Source organism: Ictidomys tridecemlineatus, chromosome 3 (genome assembly GCF_052094955.1).
Source record: "Ictidomys tridecemlineatus isolate mIctTri1 chromosome 3, mIctTri1.hap1, whole genome shotgun sequence".
NCBI classification, from domain to species: Eukaryota; Metazoa; Chordata; class Mammalia; order Rodentia; family Sciuridae; genus Ictidomys; species Ictidomys tridecemlineatus.
The window spans coordinates 12,475,153-12,499,819 of NC_135479.1; the positions used below are offsets into that span (position 1 = coordinate 12,475,153).

Sequence of the window (24,667 nt, forward strand, 5' to 3'; positions counted from 1 at the left end):
AGATAATAAGAGAATATTATAAACAACTTTATGCCAGTGAATTCTAAAAGGATGAAATAGATAAGTTCTTTGAATGACAAATTACTAAAGCTAAAACAAAAAGGAAATTATAAGAACCCTACAGGTATTAACAATTGAATTTATAATTTTAAATCTTCCCAAAAAGAAGATCCTAACTTTGATGGCATCATTGCTGAATTTAATCTAACATTGAAATAACAGTACAATACTATGAATTATTTCAGAAACAGAGAAGAATCATTTCCCAACTCAATTGGAATGCCAGAACTATCCTGATAACACAACATGGAAAAGATAGTAAAGGAAAGAAAATGTTGTGTTAACAACATCCTGATAATTTAGATGCAAAAATCTGTATTAAAACATTAAATCAAATCCTACAATGTACAAAAGAATAGTAGAATTTGACTAACGAGAATTTATCATAGTAAAGCAAGGTTGGTTTAACATTTAGAAATCAATCAGCGTAAGTCACCATATTCACAGAATAAAAAAGGAAAAATACATACTAATCTAGACACAAAAATGCATTTGATAAAATTCAACACCTAGTCATGATACAAACTCTAAAAACTACAAACTAGAAATACATTTTCTAAAATTTTTTTGTAATTATAGACGAACAGCATGCCTTTATTTTATTTGTTTATATTTCTGTGGTGCTGAGGATCAAACCCTGTGCCTCACATGTGCTAGATATGCGCTCTGCTGCTGAGCCATAACTCCAACCCTAGAAATACATTTTTTATAGTTCCTTAAACAAGTAAAAAGGATCCTGCAAACAACATAATTAATTATAAAAAATTAAAGCAGGCTGGGTTGTGGTTCAATGGTACAGTGCTTGAGACACTGTGTTGGCATGAGTGAGACACAGGGTTTGATTCTCCACATGACAAGGTCTGAATGCTAATTTTTAAATTCAACATTCATTAGAAACAGAATGAAGTTTCTCTGATAGCAACCTCTTCTCTCCAAAGCATAACCGTTTTTTCCATACTAAACTTACAAAAATTAAAAATTCTACTCTAAAAGATACTTCTCTCTTAATATTATTTAATTAGTAAAACATAGCAACTGAATAAACATTTTAAGCAATCAACATATTTTGCAAATTTCTACTTTTAAATTATTTAACATTTTAAGACATTAAAATTTAGAATATTGGGCTGTGGATGTAGCTCAAGTGGTAGCATGCTCGCCAAGCATGTGTGAGGCACTGGGTTCAATTCTCAGCACCATGCAAAAATAAAATAAAGATATTGTGTCCACTTTAAAAACTAAAAATAAATGTTTTTTAAAAATTTAGAATGTTGCAATGATAAATATATATTTCAGATTTACATTTGCTTTCTGCCCATGGCTTTAAGATATCTATATACATGTCTACAGTATCATTATTCACAATTAACAAAGGTGAAAGCAACTCAATACTATAGATGAATGAATAAACACAAAGTGGTCTATAAATTCAGTGGATTATTACTCAGCCTTAAAAAGTTACAACATGGATGAACTGTGAAGACATTATGCTAAGTGAAATAAGCCAATCACAAAAAGGCAAATCTATGTGAAAGCACTTAGGAGACACATTTGGAAGGACCAATTCATAGACAATAGAAGGGTATTTGCCAGAGGCTGGAAGAGAACAACAAATGAAGAGTTTAATGTGTACAGAGCTTCAGCTGAGCAAGATGAGTGTTTAATGGGTACAAAGGTTCAGCTGAGGGAGATGAAAAAAATCTGGATCTGCATAGTGATGATGATCGCACAAAAATGTCAAGGCACTTAAAAATCACTGAGCTATGCACATAAAATGCTTAAAATGATAAATTTTATATCATGGATATTTATCACAATAAAATAAAAGAGTGAGGAAAAACCCTGACAATTGGTTTGTACCTGAATCCTAAATATATGAAATATCCTTCAAACTCAAGAAAAAGACAAATAACGTAATCATAAAACAACAAAGAGGATAAATAAGCAACTTGAAACAACCAAGAAACAAAATAGTCACCAAAAAAAAAAAAAAATTAAAACATGACATTTTACAAGTCAGGAAAAAAAATAAAATTTGATAATTCCAAGTGTGGCAAGAATTTAAAAAGATGACTCTCATATTCAGTTGAACGGGAACATAAATAGGAGGAACCACTTTGAAATGCGTACAACAGAAACAGAAATTACTTTCTTTAATATATACTCCCTATACCAATGATTTTAAACCTTTGATCTTGACCAGTGTGTGAAATCAAGTTGTAAACCACAAGCTGGAAAATTTTTAATGAAATTAAAAGAAAATAAAAATGATAGAGCCTGTCAAGAGTGAACAGCAAATAGCAAAATTGAAACTTTCATTTGAGTTATAAATGTGCAGGGGGTATGTGTTCTTATACATGTATGCTTGAGACATAATTTACAAAATTTATTTTTTACTGGAAGTCATTCTCCAAAATGTTTGTAAACGAATGGCTTAGAGCAACAGTAGTTCTCAAAGTGTGGTCAACAAACTCCTGAGATTCCCCAAGATTCTTTACTTGAGTTTATGGGATCAAAGCAATTTTGCCTTTTTCATTACCAAGGAGTTTTCCAAACACTACATGCGATGAGATATCAAAATAAGTGCAAAAACAGATATGAGAATCCAGCTGTCTTCTATTAAGCCAGAGGTTAAAAGAATTTATAAAAATGTAAAGAAACAGCAGACGTCTCACTGAAATTTTTTTCTTTTATATTTATAGTTATCATAATATTATTATGTGTGTTTATATGCAATGGTTTTATTATTTTAAGTGAATTTAAAAATTAAAATTTTAAAAATATAGCCCCCCCCACCAAAAAAAAAAAAAGGCCATACCATACTAGTTCTGTTAACTGGCAAAGTCCCAAATTTTGCTTTAAGAAACCTAATGTCTGTAACAAAACGGAATACACAATCATTTTACAAGAATCTATAATGTACATATTAAGTCTTTCTTCTTTTCAAAGCCAATGACTTAATATTCAATATTTTCTGTTTAACAGTACTAACAAGTAGAATAACATTTCTTACCTATTGTTATGTTGAAGTGTGTCCTCCAAAAGGCCACACTGAAACCCAACCCCCACTACTATAAATGTGACCTTATTTGGATGGAAATAGGGTCTTTACAGATGTAATCAAGTTAGTGTGAGGTGATTCTGGATTAGGGTAGGCCCTAAATCCAATGACTGCTATCCTTATAAGAAGACCATGTGAAGACACTGGCACACAGAGACACACAGGAGAACAAAAAAGGGACAGCAGAGGCAGAAACTGGAATACCACAGTGATAAACCAAGGAATGTCCAGAACTGACAGCCACCAGCTAAAACTAGGAAGAGGCAAGACAGAATCTTTTGTCTTCTTCTAACCCCTTCAGAGAGAGCAGGTTCCTGCTGAAACCTCATTCTGTACTTCCAGTCTTTGAAGCTGTTGGCACAATAAATATCTCCTGTTCTAAACTATCTAAGTTGTAGTAATTTGATATGGAAGCCCTAGGAAACTAACACACTATTTAATTAGCAAAGTTTTGGATTGTTTGTTTTAATTTAAATACCCAGCATTGGACTGAAAAGTAGAGGAATAGACAATCATATATATTTTTGCTAATGGTAATTTTATTATGAACATTAATTTTGTTTCTTTTGCCATACCTTTTCTAAATTTTTAATAATGAGCATGTGTATCTTCTGCAATAAGAAAAAAAGTTTTAAAACCACTATTGCCACTATTATTATTTAACATTTTATGTAAATTCTGCTCAATGTATAATAAATTAAAATATTTGCTACATTCATGCAAAGAGTTAAAATCTGTAAGACTTACCTATATGTTTATTCTTACACAGCAAGTGTATAACAAAAGTCTGAGACATGTATAAAATATTACAAAAGATGTTTAAAGGAAAGATGTTCTCAGAGTTCTGCTTCCTTATTAACTCAATTAAACTGAATCTAAAAGCATATGTTAAAAGAAAGGGCTCAGAGTAGCCAAGATCATTCTGATGGTCCAGGAAGATATAAAGAGTAATTGTGAGCTACAATAATGATGACAGCATAATATTAGTAGAGCCAGAGATATCTGCCAACTAGAATAGAGATCTTCATATATATGGAAGCTTTATGTACAAAAATGGCCATGACATCAACAAAGAAAGGAAGCATTACTCAAAAAAGTAAAGCTGGAAAAAAAAATGGCCATCCACAGAGAAAATGATGAAATTAGATACCTATCTTATACTAGTCACAAAAACTAACATCAGCGTTATTGAAGCCTCAGTGTAAAATCAAAACTTCAGTATTCTTAATAGAATATAGAAGTCAGTCTTCTTGCACTTACAATAGAGAAAGATTGTATTAACAAGATACAAAAAGCACTAATTATAAAAGATTGATAAAGAACTTTCTTCATTAAAAGATAATGGGGCTGGGGCTCAGTGATACGGCGGTCATCTCACTTGTGTGAGGCACTAGGTTCAATCCTCAGCACCACATAAAAATAAATAAAATAAAATAAAGGTATTGTTTTCTTCTATGACTAAAAAAAATTTTTTAAAAATCATCCCTCCCCTACACCCTATTTGCTCATGTACTTTAATCTATAGAGAATGTTCTCTCTAATGTACATTTCCTGTAGGACTAGTAAGGCTTGCCTATCACAAATGGGAAATTGCTAGTGGGAGTTCAACAGTGGCCCTAGGCTTTTGTAAACTCCAAATATTATATTAATCTCCTATTCCCTTTGTCCAGCTGGTTTTCTGCCTTTTTCTTTATCTCTTTCTGTTACTTCCGTAGGAGGGAATGAAGGCCTCAGCTTCATCTTCAAGCAAATGTTGATTAACTTCTTAGACTGAGCCTTTCTTTTCTCATTTATACTTCTCTGTTATTCTTTGCATTTTCAAAGATAATTGTATGCTGAGTGCTTATCAGGCAATTTAACTTATGTATATTAATTTATTTAATAATTTGAACAACTTATATTATTTAATTCTATCATTATCCTAACCCACAGATAAGGAAGATTTATATTTGAAGAGTTAACATAACTCCCAAGTTACGAAGGATTTGAAATTTGAACTTAAAAGACTAATCCTAAAGTCCAGTTCCAAACCACTATGTATATCACTTCCCATTTCTTTTACCCTTTGAGATAGGACTTGTCTAAGGGCCCAGGTAACTAAGACAATATCTATCATATGCTGAGGTAACTGATTCCTATTCAAATTCCACAGTGTTAAGTTCAAGAAAGTACTTGGACCCAGCCATCTGGCTGAGGCAGCTGTGAATGATAAATGAGGAGTGGGTTGATGCCTGGGATCCAACTCTGCATAGTGCTATGATGTCATGTTAAACATCAGTAACCAGACTGATGAGGTACACTTGCCTTGGATAAGGGAAGCCCTGATCCATACATGTAGATGAACCTACCAGTCTTATGAATTAGGAAGACAAGGCTGAAGACATTCACTCCCTCTGACCCCTCCCCTACACCAGTGTGTTCAATGAGGAGGCTCTCTGGAGGGAACCTCCACATTACTTTGGATAATGCCCATGGCCATTGCACTGGATAGTCCAGCTATGGTGACCTTCCTACTAAAGGGAACTTTTCCAGTTTATCCAAGTGATGGATGCAAGGTTTCTTAGTCAAGATCATCTACCAAGGAAATCTGTCAGAGTGGTCAGGCAATTCCTATCTTCCTTTATGACTATCACAGTAGCATTAAATATTTTCAAAAAGAAATCAACCAAGAATTTAGCTAAAAAGAATTTTTAAAAAGAAAGAAAGATTATCTCTGAACTAAACAACAACAGGGGAAAGAAGGAGAAAGATTTGTAAAACCATCTGAGGATTTAAAATAAAAATGGCATCAAACATTCTAGAGTAAAATCCCTTCAAGGAACTAACTGTCCACTGTCACACGTAAATCTACAGCAAGTAAGAATGTATTACATTTTGGATATAAGGTATCTCCCTCCAAAAACTCCTGTTAATGCAAGTATGTTCAGAATTGAAATGCTTGGATTATAAGTGTGACCTAATCAGTCCATCCTAGTTTGAATGGACTAGCAGGGTGGTAAGTGCAGGTAAGTGAAGTGTGGCTGGAGGAGGTGGGTCACTGGGGGTTTGCCCTGAAAGGGTTTAACTTCTCTGGGGACCTTTCTCTTTTTTCTCTGCTTCCCAGCCACCATGAGATTAGCAGCCCTCTTCCGCCATGCCCCTCTGCCTCACTTTGTCCTCAGAGCCATGGGCTCAGCTAACCAGGGACTAACCCTCTGAAGCAGTGAGCCAGAATAAACTCTGCCTCTTCTAAATTTTTCTTGTGGGGCATTTTGCTCACAGCAATACAAAGCTGACTAAAATTAGAAGAAAAAGCTTTTTCTTAGTTCAGCAGCACACTTACAGTGCACACCAGTGAAGCATGAGGTCATGAAGATTAAGAAGACAGTTTCTAAAAATGTTTTTTAAAAAATAAAAAAGGACTTACTGTAGCCTGTGTTTGTGCCATGTATTCACCTTCCATTTTATTCAGTCGTACATTTGTATCCTCAAGCAAATCTTGAATATTTTCAGTGTGTCGCTTTTGAAGTTCAAATTTTTCCTTTTCCATTTCTGCTACAGCACTGTGGAGCTACACAATGGAAAAGATGACTTTGCAATTCAGAAAATAAACATTTTCCAATATTCCTGTATGTGTGTGTATAGATAGATGAATAGATGTGCATATGTATATATTTATACATAAATATATAGAGAGACAGACAATTTTTTGTGTGTATATATATCACTATATATGTATATGGTGATGTAACTACAAAAAACATAAAACCCACAAGAAAGTTAAGATGACACATAAAGAGCATAATTAAGAAACATTTTCAGTTGCCTTCCTGAATTGAAAGTTTTAATCAATGAGCAAATATTAATGGAAATCTCATACCTCAGGTAGAAAGGGTAAATAAATCAGATAATACAACACCTCAGTTTAAAAATATTAGTCTGAAATAAGAGAAACAGTAATCTTTATATATTTTTTAATTTGTTCTTTATGTAGGCAGTAGAATGTATTTTGACATATCATATATACATGGAGTATAACTTCCCATTCTTATGGTTGTACATGACGTGGAGTTTCACTGGTTGTGTATTCATATATGAATATAGGAAAGTTATGTTCAATTCATTCAACTATCTTTCCCATTCCAATCTCCACTCCATTCCCCCCACTCTGCATGTCTAATCCTGTGAATCTCCATTCTCCACCCCATTGAGAGTCAGCATTTACATACAAAGAATACATTGGAATTTGGGGATTGGTTTATTTCACTTAGCATGATAGTCTCCAGTTCCATCCATTTACTTGCAACAGCCATAATTTCATTCTTCTTTATGGCTGAGTCATATTCCATTGTGTATATTTTAACTACTGTGAATTGAGCTGCTATGAACGTTGATGTGGCCACATCAATTTAATATGCTGATTTTAAGTCCTTTGGGTATAAGCCAAATGGGTCAAATGGTGGTTCCATTCCAAGTTTTTATATTGTTATTGATTAGGAATATTATCCATATTTCTCATCTTATTTGCATAAAATTTTACACAATATTAATGTAAAAAATGCTTCTTTGCCATTCAAACCTCCAAAAAGACTTCACTCTTTGTCAAATGGATAAAGTTTTAAAATATCCATGTAAACTAAGGTAAAGAAAAAAAAAAAGTAAATTCTGAAAGTCCAAACAAGGTTCAATGAATAGTTCAAGGGAAGAGAGCGAAAAATTTGTGCTCTCAGCCTCTAGGCATTCCTTCAGTTTTCTTCAAGGGCATGGGATTCTTACTGCCTGAATCCAACCTACTCACCAAGTAGGGAGAGCTGGAGTCCAAAATAGCCTAAATGATCTATTTGTTTCACGATTCATGAACATGAGAGAGACACAAGGACATGGCACAGGCATTATGAATGCTTATTTGACTAGGAAGATACTGAAGAAACAGAAGACTGGGAAATGGCTCAGGATGGCTCAGCAGTAGCCACACAGAAGACTCTTGTGTTTCACAAATTAACATACGCAGTTGTGACTACTTGTAGGCAGTCCCCCAAGTCCCTTTAAATACATTTTATTTGTATTTTTGAACTGCACATCTTAAAAGTAGTATTATGTCCAGTATTCAAAAATGAGAGAACTGGCTGGTATAAGGCATAGCCAAACCCATAGCACCTATATCTCAGTGCTATGATCCATGCACTAGTGATTTTGTTCACATTCAAACAAGTTTAGACTATAAATTCTGGTCTGGATTACATTATATGTTGTATGATTTTTCAGAAAGATACTGGACAAAATCCAAGATTAAAACTGATATTTCCTTACCAATTTTGCTTAAAAACCTATGGACTATGACAAAAAAATAAGAAAATTAATTAAATACAAGTGAAGCCAGATTTAAATTTAGGTAGTCAGTGTAGTTAGGTAAATCGGGTCTAATATGGAGTGAAATCTAAAATGGAGGCCATGCTGGGAATGACTCAGGGAAAACGCAGGACAATTCATGGAATGTTAATGAAGTCCTGAAAAGGCCCTATGCCAAAGTCCACCTCAAAGAAGTGTTAATGAACAGCCCCCAACAGATTTGGAGATGGCCCATCCCAGAGAAGTGATAAGCCCATCCCAAAAGTCCTTCCTGCCCTTTTGGCCCACCGGTGTCCCACCCCTTGGGTTTTCCAACCTACATTCCATCACCAAAACTATAAAAAGGGGAAACAACCGCACTTCCACGGATTCTACCTCCTGGGTCCCCTTCTTCCTCAGGGAAAAGTCTTTTCTTCTGTCCTTTAATAAACTTCTAATTTCTACTCTGACCTTGCCTCGGCATGCTTCTTTGGTGTTATTCTTCAACATTGGGGAAGCAAGTGGTAACACAAGAATTAAGTCAAAAGTATATTTTCAAAATGAAAATTACTTTACAGACCATAGACCTCTAGAAAGAAATATACCAAAACATCAACAGTAGCTATTTCTAGTTGGTCTAGAATTTTAAATTATTTTAATTCTCTTTATTATACCTTTCTGTATACTCTGTGAAATCCATTACTTTTACAGTTAAATGTATTACTCTGAAGCATGTTCTTTCATATTTTCTATTACTATTTTAGGCAGCTTACCTTTTTTTCCCAATCATTATTCAGAAATTCTGTACTTTGTTCACATATCTTTTTTAGCTCTATAATCTGGTTTTCTTTAGTCTCTCTGATAACTTGACAGTCACGTATAAGGGTCTGAACTGTCAAAAATGATGAAAATATAGTTAAACCAATTCTAGAAACCAAATAAGAGTTTGATGATATAAAATATAGTATACCACTTAATAGATAATTCAATTTTTTACCAAGAATTCTCAATTCTTTCTTCTAAAATTTTTCTTTTTCTTTGCCCTTTTTTCTCAATTTGTGACTAACATCATAAAGAGCCTTGGTTGTAAAATGGTAACAGTGTGCCATCTTCAAGTAACATTTTGCCGCTAATTGTTGTCCATTGTTGCTTTAAATGGAGCTTTCAACAATACAAATCCAATGTCTCTCCCAGGCTGAAAATCATTCCACAATTATCCTCACCTAAAGGATGAAGGCCAAAAACCTCTAACATGGAAATCACAGCTCCTCATGATCCAACAATTCTATGGACACTTCTCTTCCCACTTCGGCATTTTAAACCTGTATTCTAAAATACACCAACCTATCTGCAGAGTCTTGAGAACATATTCTTTCATAAATCACTATCTACATACCCATCTACCTGAAATATCCTTCCCTCCCTTGTTTAAAACAAAACAAAACAACAACAACAAAAAACCACTCCTGCTCATTTTCAGAGTCTCAACTCAAGAATCAGCTCTTTGTGCACTATTCACCAAGCAGATTCCTCCCCTTACAGAAACAGAAACTCCTTTTTATTTCCACAAAAGAACATATATTTTTCCATTGAGTCACTTATGACAGTATAAGAATTTACTTTCCTATTTCCTCTTTAACAAGACTATTTTCACTAAGGAAAAAGGTATTTCAATTTTTTATCTACAGGACATAACAGAGCCACACAGGCAAGTTCTCCAAAAGTTATGTACTGAAGGAATAAACAAAGAAAACTATCATTTCAATATATTATTGCTCCTAGATTCTTTAAAATATTTATTATCACAGTTTATATTACTAAAATTGGGATATATTTTACACTATATAAAATATTTCTCTTTGCCTAGCAAGCCATGGGTCTGATCCTAAGCACTGAAATAAACAAATAATATTTACCTTATAAATCATTTTTATTTCTATCGTCTTTCCTAAAATTATTTAAACTGTCACTGATTTAAGTGAAAATATGTTTAATAATTCATGTTATCTGGATAATATAAATTCAGCTCCATATTTTACTTCAATATACCCTTCCTTAATTACTGAATATATTTTTCAGACAGCAGAATGTTCTGAAACATTTCCCTAGAAATTTCTTTCACTCTTAATCTCAACTATGCAACACATAAAGGAAGAAGATGAATCCAAATTAATTTAGTACTGGTCTTTAGCATCTACAACATGTTTTACATGACAATTCCAACATTAAGTAAGATCTGAATACAATTCAAAAGGCTTTAGAAGCATTATTTTAAGAACCCAAATTCTTTAAACCTTAAGCATCTCTGAATTACTTGGTTTCAATCAGGGTAAGAAAGAAAAATCTAGAAATAAATTTAAATTATTTTTTGTAGTCACTAATAATATTTGGAGAAAAACATATGAAATAAATTTCTAATTATTTTCACCAATATTTAAAGCTGGAAATTAATTTTAAAATGTCTACTTTATTAATTAATTTATATAAGTAACTGCCATCCTAAATTATTAAGAACATTACTTAAACACATTCAAATTTGGTGATCTAGGGGAGAGCCACTAAGCTCTTCAAACTCCTAAAGAAAACCTTCCTTTCCCCTATACACTAGCTCATAGCCTATCATTCACAAATCCTCACTCACTCTTCAAAACTTTTTCTTCAGGTCAATTCTCACGCTGCCATGCCTCAGATATTCTGGGTCCTTATCATTTCTTATGCAAAATTACACAAGTGCAGAAGCCTGAACATCTTTGAGTTAGAAGGAACTTTACATATTTTTCTGATCTCAGTATCTTATAATGAAGAGCACAACTGAATGAGATCCTATGTTTTCTAATGAGTGGAATGCTCATTCCCTACCCCCTCCCATTCTGTCTCCATGTTCAACACACTCATCATTACCAACCTACAGTACCTAAAATATGAGGTCCTAAAGTTCACACTTCAAAAGTCACTGCCTTCCCAGCATCTAGAAGATAAGTTCAAATTTGTAAATCTGAAATCCACGCTTAAGCTAGCCCCAAGTCAACCATGTGAATCTTTTAAAATTCTTATGTTAATGCATAGGTTACTCACTCTAGCTAAACAGTTTTGCAGCATCCTTCCCACAATTTAACCAATTTTAGCATTCCCACCCTAACATGGGGGACTTTTCTCCAACTAACTAAATCTTATCAAACTTTTAAAAATTTTACAAAAGTTCCTTTCTCCAAAAATTACAACACTTTGTTCCATGACTGCCTGCTTATTTAGATGTTTTCACCCATAATCATTGTTCATTTAAACCATGATTAAATGTTTTCTTGTCCTTCTTCAAGAATGTGTAAATGGGGAATATTGCTTAAAAAACACTTAAAACCTGAAGGAATAAATAAAGAAAACTATCATTTCAATATATTATTGCTCCTAGATTCTTTAAAATATTAATTATCAAGATTTACATTACTAAAGTTGGAATATGTTTTACATTATATAAAATATTTCTCTTTGCCTAGCAAGCCATAGGTCTGATCCTCACACCTGTCAATCACAATACTAGTTGTTACCACTTCATGTGTACACATGGGTATGCACAGAGACCACACTGTTATACCCAGTCATATGAAAGCTCACATAAATTTGTCCATATAAATTTGATGAAAACTCAACAAAAAGCTAGTAATTAAATTTTAGTTTCAAATTTGATAATCACTAAAATAAAAATATTATTAAAGATTTACAAAAAATCACAATATAACCTTTCTTTTCAAGCTTTCTTATAGTCTCATCAGCTTCATTTTGTTTCTTTTTGTATAAAGCTTTCAATTCTTCGGTTTCTTTATTCTTTCTTTCTAAAATCTGCAATTAAATGCAAAATGTTTTAGTATATTAAGCATAGAATACATAATTTTAAAAATAACCATAATATATCTGCAAGTCTGTCTCTGTCAATTTCAGAAATGGTTTCCCCAAAAATGGTAAAAATTACAGCACCCTGAAAAAATTATTAAATATGCTAGAATAATTATTATCTGAAAAAGTATGCCATCTCTTTGGAATTTTCACATATCAATTTTTAAGAAGATTATAAATAATAAATTAGATGATTCCCGAAAATATAATTCAGAAATTAAACTGTCATAAAGTGGCAGAGAGAAGCCATCAGAAACTTGACATGCTGGGATAGTACAATTCATTCCATTGAATTGGAATAGAACATATTTCAGCTGAGCAGATCCTGAATCCTCCCACAAGAGTTTCCTCCCATCTTAATGAACAATGACAAGAATTCCCAGATACACAGGAAGATGACATCTAAAAATCTTCTTTAATATCTAGCTCTGCTATTGTGAATCCAAAAAATGAGCTCAAATATGCCAAAAATTGCACAAAATTTTTATATCAGTGACATGTATCTATATCAGAGACTTTAATCATTTAAAAAATTTAATCATTATTTTATACGTCAGAACATATCTTCATTTTTAAAAAACCTACAGGAATAACTAAAATGTAGGAAAGTTAGCGAGCAAGAGAAAGTACTGACTTGGGGGAAAAGAAAACCAAATTGAGGTAGGAGTACAAACATCCACAACTTTTCTAATGATTGAGAGCCATATTTCCTATACACCCAAAATCATGTTAAAAAAGATGTCTACTAATGTCTAATCAACTTTTCCTTAGTGTTTTTATTACCAGTGTTATATTTTACCTTTTCTTGTTTAAGTCTCACATCTAAGACTGACAGGTAAATAAAAAAAGAAGTTTGACCCTAATGTCTGCAAAGAAGCAAAAAAGAAAAGAATGTATGCAAATAGATACAACACTCTAATTTTATTCCTCCCCAGTTGTTGACATTTAGAAAATGCCATACAAGGAGCAAACCAATAACATACTTTCCAAATCTGGCACAAGGTCAAGAATTTTACTTACATTTCACCTGGAAATTCAGATTATCGATACTATTTTCTTTTTTCACATTGGATTTATTTAAATAGAGAAATTTCTAGAAAGAACTTTTAAATTAAATGTTTTTCATAGAATCATCTTTGTAACAAGCAAACCAAGAAGGACTACTTCAAACTCTATTATGCTGATTTTGCCAAATACACCTTTTATATCCATTTAGTGTGTGTGTGTGTGTGTGTGTGTGTGTGTGTGTGTGTGTGTGTTCACACAGGAAGAGAGATTCTATTTCATTTGAACATGTTATATAAAAATTATATCACTGACTTAAATTTATGATACAGAAATGTTCTACCTAAACAATGTAAAGTAACATTCTAATCAAAGCAAAAAGTAAAATTTGCCTTTGACCTCTGAATGGGGGAAAAGAAAATAATTAAATTTTTAAAATATTTTTAGTTGTATATAGACACAATACCTTTACTGTATGTGGTGCTGAGGATCAAACCCAGTACCTCACACATGCTAGGCAAGCACTCTGCCACTGAGCCACAACCCCAGCCCAAATATTTTTTTTCTGTAATATTCTATCAGAGGTTTCCTACTTGTTGCTTTGAAATAAAATGAGTCAGATATGCACCTGACTAAATACTAATATGTTTTCTATTTTTGAGAAAGCTTGAATACATAATGGTTGCCACCACCCACCTCTGTCTGTTATTCAGTTTGGGGAACAGAATATGCAAACTTTCTATTTGGATCAACTTTATGTATTTAAAATACACAAGTGTTATTATCACCAAATATTTTAAATATTACTAAAATATACTCTCAACTCAAATTTCACAATCATAAGTTGATCATTTTTGCTGAGCCAAGTTAGAAAGACAAGTAAAATTTTTATTTAAAAATAAAGATTAAAAGATTTGAAGGCCTAAATCTCAATAAGATGCTCAAAAAGAAGCCTAAGCTATCAGTTCTAGCTTCACAGTGCATGCATCTGTATATAATATAGATACCAACCAGAAAAAAGTCCAAGAGTTGCTTTTTAAATTAAGAGAAAACTATAATTATCAATAAACTAAAAGAATATTAGGATGAAACAAAATCTAAGACAGGTGATATGTTATTTCAATTTTTATATAAGGTAATGACAGAATGAAGATTTAAAAAAAAAAAAACTCTTAAGAAGTCCAACCTTGAAATAATAGTAAAAGAAATAAAAGGAAATATAAATATAAGGTCTGAAATAAACATTTTGCAAATGAATTTTAAAGATTAATTCTGCTGGGAGGTTACCCTAGCAAATTCCATTTATAAGATAGAATATTATAAGGTGCACAAACAAGTGGATGGTTTGAGAGATAGATAAATAAATGGATCATCACAAGATCTAGAATATTTTCAATATTCAATAAAAATGAAATTAATAAGCATATGTGCCCTACCTTCTGGACATCAGCATCATGTTTCTGTTGAAGTTTAAGTTTTTCTTCATGAAATTTTGCTTCCATCATTTTTGTTTTCATGTCCAACTTCAAGGAAAATATTGCAAAAGTATTATTAATTTACTTTCCCCTTTGGCAAAAATATACCATTAAATTAAAATAATGCCCTACATTTTAAATAGTATTATTTTCCACTTTTACCTTGTAGCCCATGTTCTAGCAATCATACTACATCTACAAATACATCGACTACATTCTTTCAATTACTACTAAACTAATTAAAAATTTTTAAAATAAATTTCACTTGTAGGCAAAACTGAAAATCACCTAAGTTATCCCCTACCTCCTTCTATGACCCACAAAAAATCTCCTCTTATAGTGGTATTCTGCTTATACACTTACATCCACATAGTATTCTAGCCCTTAATATTTTTTATTTTAATAGATCTCTTCCAACCTTTGGTTCCTTTGCTCACATCTACATTCTCATTCAAAATATTCTTTTTTTTTTATTGTTGGTTGTTCAAAACATTACATAGTTCTTGATATATCATATTTCACACTTTGATTCAAGTGGGTTATGAACTCCCATTTTTACCCCATATACAGATTGCAGAATCACATCAGTTACACTTCCATTGATTTACATATTGACATACTCATGTCTGTTGTATTCTGCTGCCTTTCCTATCCTCTACTATCCCCCCTCCCCTCCCCTCCCCTCCCCTCTCCTCTCTCTACCCCCTCTACTGTAATTCATTCCTCCCCCTTGTATTATTTTTCCCTTTCCCCTCACTTCCTCTTGTATGTAATTTTATATAACCCTGAGGGTCTCCTTCCATTTCCATGCAATTTCCCTTCTCTCTCCCTTTCCCTCCCACCTCTCATCCTTGTTTAATGTTGGTCTTCTTCTCTTGCTCTTCTTCCCTAGTCTGTTCTTAGTAACTCTCCTTATATCAAAGAAGACATTTGACATTTGTTTTTTAGGGCTTGGCTAGCTTCACTTAGCATAATCTGCTCTAATGCCATCCATTTCCCTCCAAATTCTATGATTTTGTCATTTTTTAATGCAGAGTAATACTCCATTGTGTATAAATGCCACATTTTTTTTTATCCATTTGTCTATTGAAGGGCATCTAGGTTGCTTCCACAGTCTTGCTATTGTGAATTGTGCTGCTATGAACATCGATGTAGCAGGTGTCCCTGTAGCATGCTCTTTGTAGGTCTTTAGGGAATAGACCGAGAAGGGGAATAGCTGGGTCAATTATTTTGAATAAATATTAAATATTCTTATTATTCAGTATCCTGTATATTAAAACATGATAGTTTGAGCATAAAATCCTTAAAAATAGCAAATTACTGAGAAACACAGGTCCCTCTCCTGGGATGACAGACTACCAATCCTTCAAGGCAATGACCTTGTATCTTTTCAAGCATCCCTTAACAGCTCCTGTCCTCCCCACCAACACTACATGCAACAGTGTTCTAAGCAGAACCAGAAAAAATGTCATCAATGCTTATTGGTAAAGAGTGTATCCTAAAATTAAAATAACAGTAGTAATAGGATTTATCCCTTAGAATTTAAAAGAATATGTAATTTAAAAGAATGGATTCTGACAGAACTCATTTCTAACTATAATTCTAATCCCATTACATATCAATTGTGTGACTTTGGACAAGTCATAACTTTGACATCACTTCCTCTTCTGCACATAAGGAAAATCATGCTTCCCTCAATGACTGAAAATTCTATTCAAAGGAATAACTTAAGGGACCATTCTCAGTATAATATGTATACAAAGTAAGTATGCAGAAATATTCATCTACAATCTTAAGAAAAAATGTCCTTTTAAAATATTAGAAATGTACTTTCAAAATTTTTCTTGAAATTTTTTAGATGCATTTTATATTTCACTTATTTCAAATACAAAATTAATATAAACAACATAAACATACAGCCAAATTAAAATTTTACAAATAAAAGCTACATAACACAGTTTCTAACTTTTAACCATTATAAATAGTAAAGGAGACAGTTGCCTATTTACTATGCAAAAGGAAAAAGTCTGAACATTTCTTTTCTTGTGCCTCTAAATCATGAGGTACTTCCTCCTTATCTTTGCTGAAAGGGAACTGATTGATCTAAATAAATAAGACGATCCTTAACAGAAGTGTTTTTGGGGTCTATTAAATAAAGCACAAAAGTCAGTATAACAAAACTGGCCAGGTATAGAGGATACAGTTCACTGCCAGATGTCCCCATAATACCTTGTAGAGGACTTGTCATATCATCAGCTTCTGAGGGTTGTCCCTAAATACCATGTGACTGTCTATGGTATCCCATTCACCACCTCTCACCTGTCCCACCTGAAACTGTATTGACCAAATTAGAAATAAACACCTAATATATGCTTAAGCAATTGATTACCTGATGAATAAGTGGTTATTCAGATTCTCTGAAGAATCACAACAGAGACAGCAAATCTGTGTATGGTCAAGGAAAGTCAAAGAAGAGGAAGTGGTAACAAAGTGACGACTTCCCAAAGTCACACAATGATATGTGGTGGGATTAGAATTATAGTTAGAAATGAGCTCTATCAGAATCTACTGTCCATACACATTCTTTTAAGTTGTACGGAATAAATCCTGTCACCTCTGTTCTTTTAATTTTAGGATAGCTCCTTATATATATTTGATTTTCCATCAGATTATTGAGCTGAGAAACTGGAATGTTCTAGAGCACTATCATCAAGAGAAAGCAGATGAAGAAGTATGCAGAAGAAAGTGAAGCAAAGACACAAAGAGAAAAGAATATAAACAACTTAATATCTGAAACAAGAACCAAGTAAACTATCTCTCCAGTAATTTCTACAATATAAGGCTATAATTCAAAATCTGTGTGCCTTTTTATTTATGGTAGAATGATAGATTTCTGTTCTTTGGTATAACATTAAAGAAAAATTCAATTTAGCCCAAGACATTCCTCCATACATTTTACTCAGAGATTCATTAATTGTTTATGTTTTGCCCTACGTGCTTTATGACTTTATATATAGATCTAGATATATATATATATATATATGTGGGGAGAGAGGGAAGAAGATGAGGACAGAAAGAAAGAGACTTGCATATTATCTTCTAAATCATTTTTAAAGTTATTAACATCATGCCTCTATCCCTACGAATTTGAGCATATATTTCCTTAGAACAAAAACACTGTCTTTCATAATAACAGCATAGTTATAAAGATCAGAAAATATAATATTAACACAATAATATCATCAAATGAGAAATTTATACTCAGCTTAGAAATTATCACAATAATGCTATTTATAGCTAATATTTTCCCAGTCCAGGATCCAACCCAGGATCAGGCATTGAGTTTAGTTGTCATTATCAACTCTTTCCTTTAATCTGAACAACCTTTCTTTGTGTTTATGAGCTGAAATTTTTGAAGAGTACAGTCAATTACTGTACTCTTTCTTAATTTGAATTTATCTGAAGTTTCTTTATGATCAGATTTCTTAGATTTTAGTAAGAATGGCACTACCGAGATGCTGTGCCCTTTTTTTACACCACTGTAAAAGGATATTGGCTTGTCCTAATATATTCAATGTAAGGTTTAATGACTTTGTTAAAATATGGAATACCACAATTTTATAAAGGTATCATTAAAAAGAAAGTTTCCCTACAACCATCCCTTAAAAAAAAAAAAAAACAGAAGAGTATATCTTCTCTTGAAACTCTGAACTTGATGCCATTGGATAGCTCTATATTTCTGCCCTGTACATTATGGAATGATTCATGAGAATCAGGATCAGAATACATAAATAGTGGGCTAAGGTTATGGCTCAGTGGCAGAGTGCTTGCCTAGCACACATGAGGCACTGGGTTTGATCCTTAGCACCACATAAAAATAAATAAAGATATTGTGTCTATGTACATCTAAAAAAAATACAGAAATAGTCTTACTAATGTAATATAAAAAGATAATATGAAAATACAAGGTTTAGGTGGAGATGTAGATCTAAATAAATATAGATGTGTGAATCTATATTCACATTTTGTGTAAAAGACAAGAAAAAAATTGCTTATTTTAGTTTAACAAAAAAAGACTGAAATTGAAAGACTAAATATAACGTTTCTAATTTGTTTGACCTATAAGTAATCCTGACACCAAACAATACTTAAATGTTCTTTTCCTGGGATCAGGATATATATCATTTCAACTTTGAAAGCCTGGAGACGTACCTAAGCTATAATGAAGAAAAGAGTACAAAACGAACCTCCCACTGTAAACCAGCATAGAATAGGACAAAATATATGAGGAAACTGTACTCTGGCACTGAACAACAGGCAGTGCAGCATGGTGATCCTACGAATTGACTCCACAATTTCAGCTCAGAAACACAAAGAAAGATTGTTTAGATTAAAGGAGAGAGTTGATAACGACAACTAAAGTCAATGCCCGATCCTGGGTTGGATCCTGGACTGGGAAAATATAGGTATAAATGGCATTACTGTGATAATTTCAAAGCTGACTATAAATTTCTCATTTGATAATATGGCTATTTGCCTGGGTACAACTGGAGTCCAGGTATAGCACCACAGGCCCACTGAGCTGAAAAGGCAGAGGTCTGAGTTCACAGCAGTTAAAGAAGCAGGAATCTTAGGTACAGAGCACTGGAAAAGTCTAAGCTGCCCACTAGATTCCTCTGCCAGGCCTGGACTGTGAGTTAGTGGGCTGGAAGTGCAGGCACTGAATGAATAATAAAGCACAGCTGCTACAGGTAAAAAACATAACCAGGATTACAAATTAAACAGGGCTGGGACACACCAAGGATACAGCAATATGGAGACATCTTCCTAAAAACTTGGGAACACTTGGGCATCCAGTTGAAACACCATAAGGACTATACCTAAAACCTACACTAAACTTGCCTACAAAAGACTTAAAGCAAGCCTCTCAGATCCTCAGATAGACAGTATGTAAGCTATGTTCATTAGATTGGAGGGATTTGAGTATATGTTTGACTTTCCACAGATTTGCCCATAGAATATTAAGCCAAGTCTACACAACTTGAATAGTCTACAGGAATGGGAAAAAAATCAATATTCCATAAAGGAAAATAACAGAATCCAGAGTTTCCACAATGTCCTTTGAACAAAAATTAATAAACATGCACAAAAAGAAATTTTGTACATATGCAAACACAAATTTTTGAAAAGGCATTAATAAAACTCAAGATGACTGTTTACCACAGAAGTGTTTAATACAGCTAATACTAATAACTTCAAAAAACTCAAGGAACATATACTGGTAAAAAATTTTTTCATAAAACAGTAGTGATCAGAAGACAAATAAATTATATCTTAGAAATGCTGAAAGAATAAACACTTATCACACTTTATTAAACTGTAATAAAAAGAAATACTAAAAGATCTTCCTAAGAATGAAAGCAAATTATATGAGATGAAAACTTACACATGAAGAAGGGTAGCAGAAATAGTAAAGTGGATAAGTTAAAATTATTTTTATATTCTTATCATTTTATTTAAAGACAACTCTTAAAAATCTAACAGTGAAATGTGGGTTTATAATGTACATAGAGTCATCACAACAACAGCAAAGATGAAGTAGGGTTAAATTGGATTATACTATTTTAAAATTATTAGATTTAGGAAGTGAGAATTGAAAGTAGGAGAAATTCCGTGTGGGTGATAAAACTCTGACATAAATAAACTTTTATAAGGTAAGGACACATATTTTAGCCCTAAAACAATGATTAAAGAAAAAAAAAGAAGATATAACCAAGAAGCCAAGAGAAGTTGTTAAAATGGAATAATAAAAAAGTAAATAAACAAAAATAAGCCAAGAAACGAGCAATGAAGGAATGGAAAGAAAAAGAGGGGCTCAGTCAAAATGAATACCAAGAAGGCAGATATAATCATAATGAATAATGATTACATTAAATTTAAGTGCACTAAACATTCCAATTAAGTGATTGACTTATGAAATATTCTTTAAATGGCCCCAGTATATGTTGTCTGCAAATAATCCATTTTAAATGTAAAAGCACAAATAGGTTGAAAATTAAAGGATAAAATGAAATACTACAAAATAAACCTGCAGATCTTTTACTACACTTCTTTTCATTCATGAGAATAAAATATCTGTAGGAAAAGAGTTGCAACAAAAGACTTAAGGGCTACTTCATAATGACAAAGGAAGACTTCCTAAGGATTCAATAGCAAAATTTCCCTGCACATTCAGAATTAGAAAATATTCATAATAGCTGCCATTCTGACTGGAGTGAGATGAAATCTTAGAGTATTTTAATCCAGAATATGAAAGGAACTCTTACAGGTCAATACTAAGATGAAATTGCTTTAAAATGTTTAGCAAAAATTTAAACAAATGCTTAATATTAAAAAGATAAATTGTCAATAAGTGCATGATAAGATGCTCAATATAATGATAACCATCAGCGAATATAAATTAAAACAATCATGAGATCAAGCTGTACAAACACATGAAGGTAAGCAGGATAAGCTCAGTGGTAGAGTGCTTGCCTGGAATGTGTGAGGTCCTGAGTTCAATCTCCAGCACTTCAGGAAAAAAAATAAAGAAATCTTAAATGCAAGTCGCTTAGTGAAAGAAGCCAGTCTGGAAAAGACAAACATAGGACATCTAGAAAAGATAAGGAGAGATGAATAGGTTGAGCACAAAGGATTTTTATGGCAATAAAACCATTCTGTTTGATACTATATGGTGTATATATATATATATATATATATATATATATATATAGCATTATGCATTTGTCAAAACCTATAGAATTTACAATACAAAGAATGAACCTATTGTAAACCATGGACCTGAGTTCATAACAATGTGTCAGTAATGGCTCATCAATTTTGTAAAAAGTGCACCACACTAATGTAAGACGTTAAAATTAGAGGATACTGTTGAGGGGGGAAGGTGAGCTAACTGGAAATTCCGTATACTTTCAGCTCAATTTTTCTATAAAACAAAAAGTGCCCTTTTAAAAAATCATATAACTTTAAAAAAAAACTTACAGTGAGATACCATTTACACCACTAAAATGGCTAAAATAAATTTTAATTGAGAATATCAGGTGTTGGTGAAGTTATGGAGCAACATGTACCCTCATTGCTGATTGAAGGGTAAATTGGCAGTTATCTGTAAAACACTTCAGCAGTTTTGTCCAAATCAAATGAAAGCTTAAATTTAAAAAAAAAAAAAAGAAAATCTTACACACTAATTTTGATAGCATTCTTAGCCTTAAAAACCAAAACTGAAAATAAACCAAATGTCAATTAACAGAATAGTGAATGATGAAGTTACGGTACATCCATACAACAGAACATTATTTCAGAATGCTGAACAATTTTTTTTAACTGCTGATGCATATAATAACATGGAAAAATCTCAGAAACTTTATGTTGGGCAAAAGAAGCTAGCTACAGAAGGTAAATGATGTATTAATTCCATGTATCTCTAATTTATTCTTTTTCTAAGTTAATCAATTCTCTTTCCTTGTCTTCAGGTTTTTCAAATCCTGATGTCTCTTTTCTCAAATCTTCTACTTTTATCAATTATCTCTGACAAATACAAATACAGAAAATTGAAAATAAAATATGTACCCATATAACACATTTGAGACATTTCATAAAAATATTTTTTTCAAGTTATAGATGGACATAGTACCTTTGTTTTATTTGTTTATTTATCTATTTATTTATTTTTATGTGGATAATGAGGATCTATTTATTTATTTTTATGTGAATGATGAGGATCGAACCCAGTACTTCCCATGTGCTGCTAGGCGAGCACTCTACCTCTGAGATACACCCTCAGCCTCAAACAACATTTTTATGGGAGAAAAAAAGGACAATCATAAATCTATAGAACTGGGGGATAGAAAGAATATATTTAATACATATAGTTACAGGAAGTGGCTCAAACTTTACCAGCAATGCATTACATCTTGAAATTCAACTTTAATTTTAAAATAAAAACATCGATGAGATAAATGTAATGATTCTTCACCGCATAATTATCACTACTACATTGAGGTATTATTCACAAGTATTCTGTGTATCCTAATTTTGCACCAAAGACAGTTTAGTAATAAACACTTTTTCAGGGGCTGGGGTTGTGGCTCAAGTGGTAGAGTGCTCGCCTAACAGCACATGGGAGGCACTGGATTCAATCCTCAGCATCACATAAAAATAAAATAAAGATATTGTATCCACCTAAAACTAAAAAATTAAATATTTTAAAAAAATAAATATTTTCAGTGATTCCAGCACAATTTAAAAAGTTTCACATCATTATTATACTTTACTTTTTTGCAAAAAAAAAAAAAGGTATAAAATCAGTGAGCATCATGTGGTCACAGCAAAACTCAAAGAAAAGTTACTATATATAGCTATTATCAGTCATTAACCCCAAGATTTAAAATACCTATAAAATTAGCAGAAATTTTCTTGGGACAGAAGATAATTACATTTTAAAAGGGTAAGAGAAAACTGAGTGAGGCATACAGAAATTATACAGTGTGAGACAGAAATACAGATAGAAAGATGAAATAATAGTATAAATAGCCATTTCAAAGCAAAAATCCTCACTTAAATGATTAAGAAACATTATTATCATAAGAACAAACAATAATATAAGCTAATACAAGAAAGTTGTTGTAGAAGTAGCAGTAGAAGAACAATAGCAATAGCTATTGTTGACACAGGAGTAGTAATAGAAGGTACAGTAGCAGGAGCACCAAGAAATGGGATAAAGAAATTGAAAAAGGAAACTGACAACATTTGCTTGATTACACACTATGTGCAAAGCATTGTTCCTAGAAGTTTATATGCATGATTTCATGTAATCTTCACAATGACTTTCTAACATAGGTGCTTTTATTGCCCCCATTTTACATATCAAGAAACAAAGGCACAAAGTGGTACTGCTCAAGGTCACATGGCCAAGGAGGTATAAAGTCTGGCCTGATCATATTCAGGAATCTGTCCACATCATAAAGTGATATAATTCTGAGTAATTTTTTAAATGAGGGTTCACCTGTTTTTAATAGAATAATACATAAACAGAACTCAAATGAGGAAAAGATGATGGGCTCTCTAAATAAATAATCATGTGGTTTTAATAAATGAGTGTATAATAGAAAACCTGGCACAACTGGAAAGAGAGGCAGGGACAGGCACAGGACAGAATCATCACATTCTTATAAAACACATCATGGCTTAATATTCTTCTCTGAAGGTTTCCTTTAATTTTTTAAAATTAGTTCAGAGCTCCTATCTTTTCAAGTCCATTGTTTGAAGGTACACTTTACCTCACTGATTTTTATTTAATAGAACTTACAAAAATCCTAGTTAAGGGTTACACAGAAGAACTTGCTGTTTAAATATTTGGGCTTTCACCACAAGAATATTATTCTCTTTTTTCCTTAATGAACTTTTCAATAAATATTCCATACATTCTTCATTTCCCTTCAGAATTTGTCTTTTGCTCTTATTAAAACTGTACTCTCAAGGTCACAATGACATTAGTATCATTTTCCATGCAAAGATCCTTTAGTGACCAGATCTAAAGGTGGATTTCATCCTTTTTTCATTGGCAACTTGCACCAATCACCACTTCTGTCCTTGGCTTCTGCCATGGTCCCTTCTCACCCTAGAGGATATTTTTCTACCTCTTTTACATTATCTACTTCTGTGTACCTAATAGTTAGCATTGCCCTGAACCGAATCCCAGTCATCTTCCTCTATGTACAAATACTTTTCGTTGGTGATCTTTTCAGTATCTAATTCTAACCTCAAATGCAGATGAATCACAATTCTCAATCTCCAGGCCTCTTATCTT

At 32.6% G+C, this 24,667-nt stretch overlaps 1 protein-coding gene across 17 annotated transcripts in view; it reads right to left on the bottom strand.

The window, feature by feature from the left end:
* The window catches only part of Cep112 (centrosomal protein 112), a 451,807-nt gene that overhangs the window by 336,407 nt on the left and 90,733 nt on the right, over window positions 1–24,667 (bottom strand). For 14 of the 17 annotated variants that reach the window (XM_078041823.1, XM_078041825.1, XM_078041822.1 and 11 more), the window contains 5 exons: window positions 21,334–21,369; window positions 14,761–14,847; window positions 12,166–12,265; window positions 9,202–9,320; window positions 6,528–6,671 (listed from right to left, as the gene is read on the bottom strand). In XM_078041823.1, the coding sequence (XP_077897949.1) occupies window positions 6,528–6,671; window positions 9,202–9,320; window positions 12,166–12,265; window positions 14,761–14,847; window positions 21,334–21,369 (486 nt within the window). The remainder of the gene's footprint in view (window positions 1–6,527; window positions 6,672–9,201; window positions 9,321–12,165; window positions 12,266–14,760; window positions 14,848–21,333; window positions 21,370–24,667) is intronic. The other 3 variants (XM_078041819.1, XM_040268551.2, XM_021728425.3) reach the window with 1 other exon arrangement.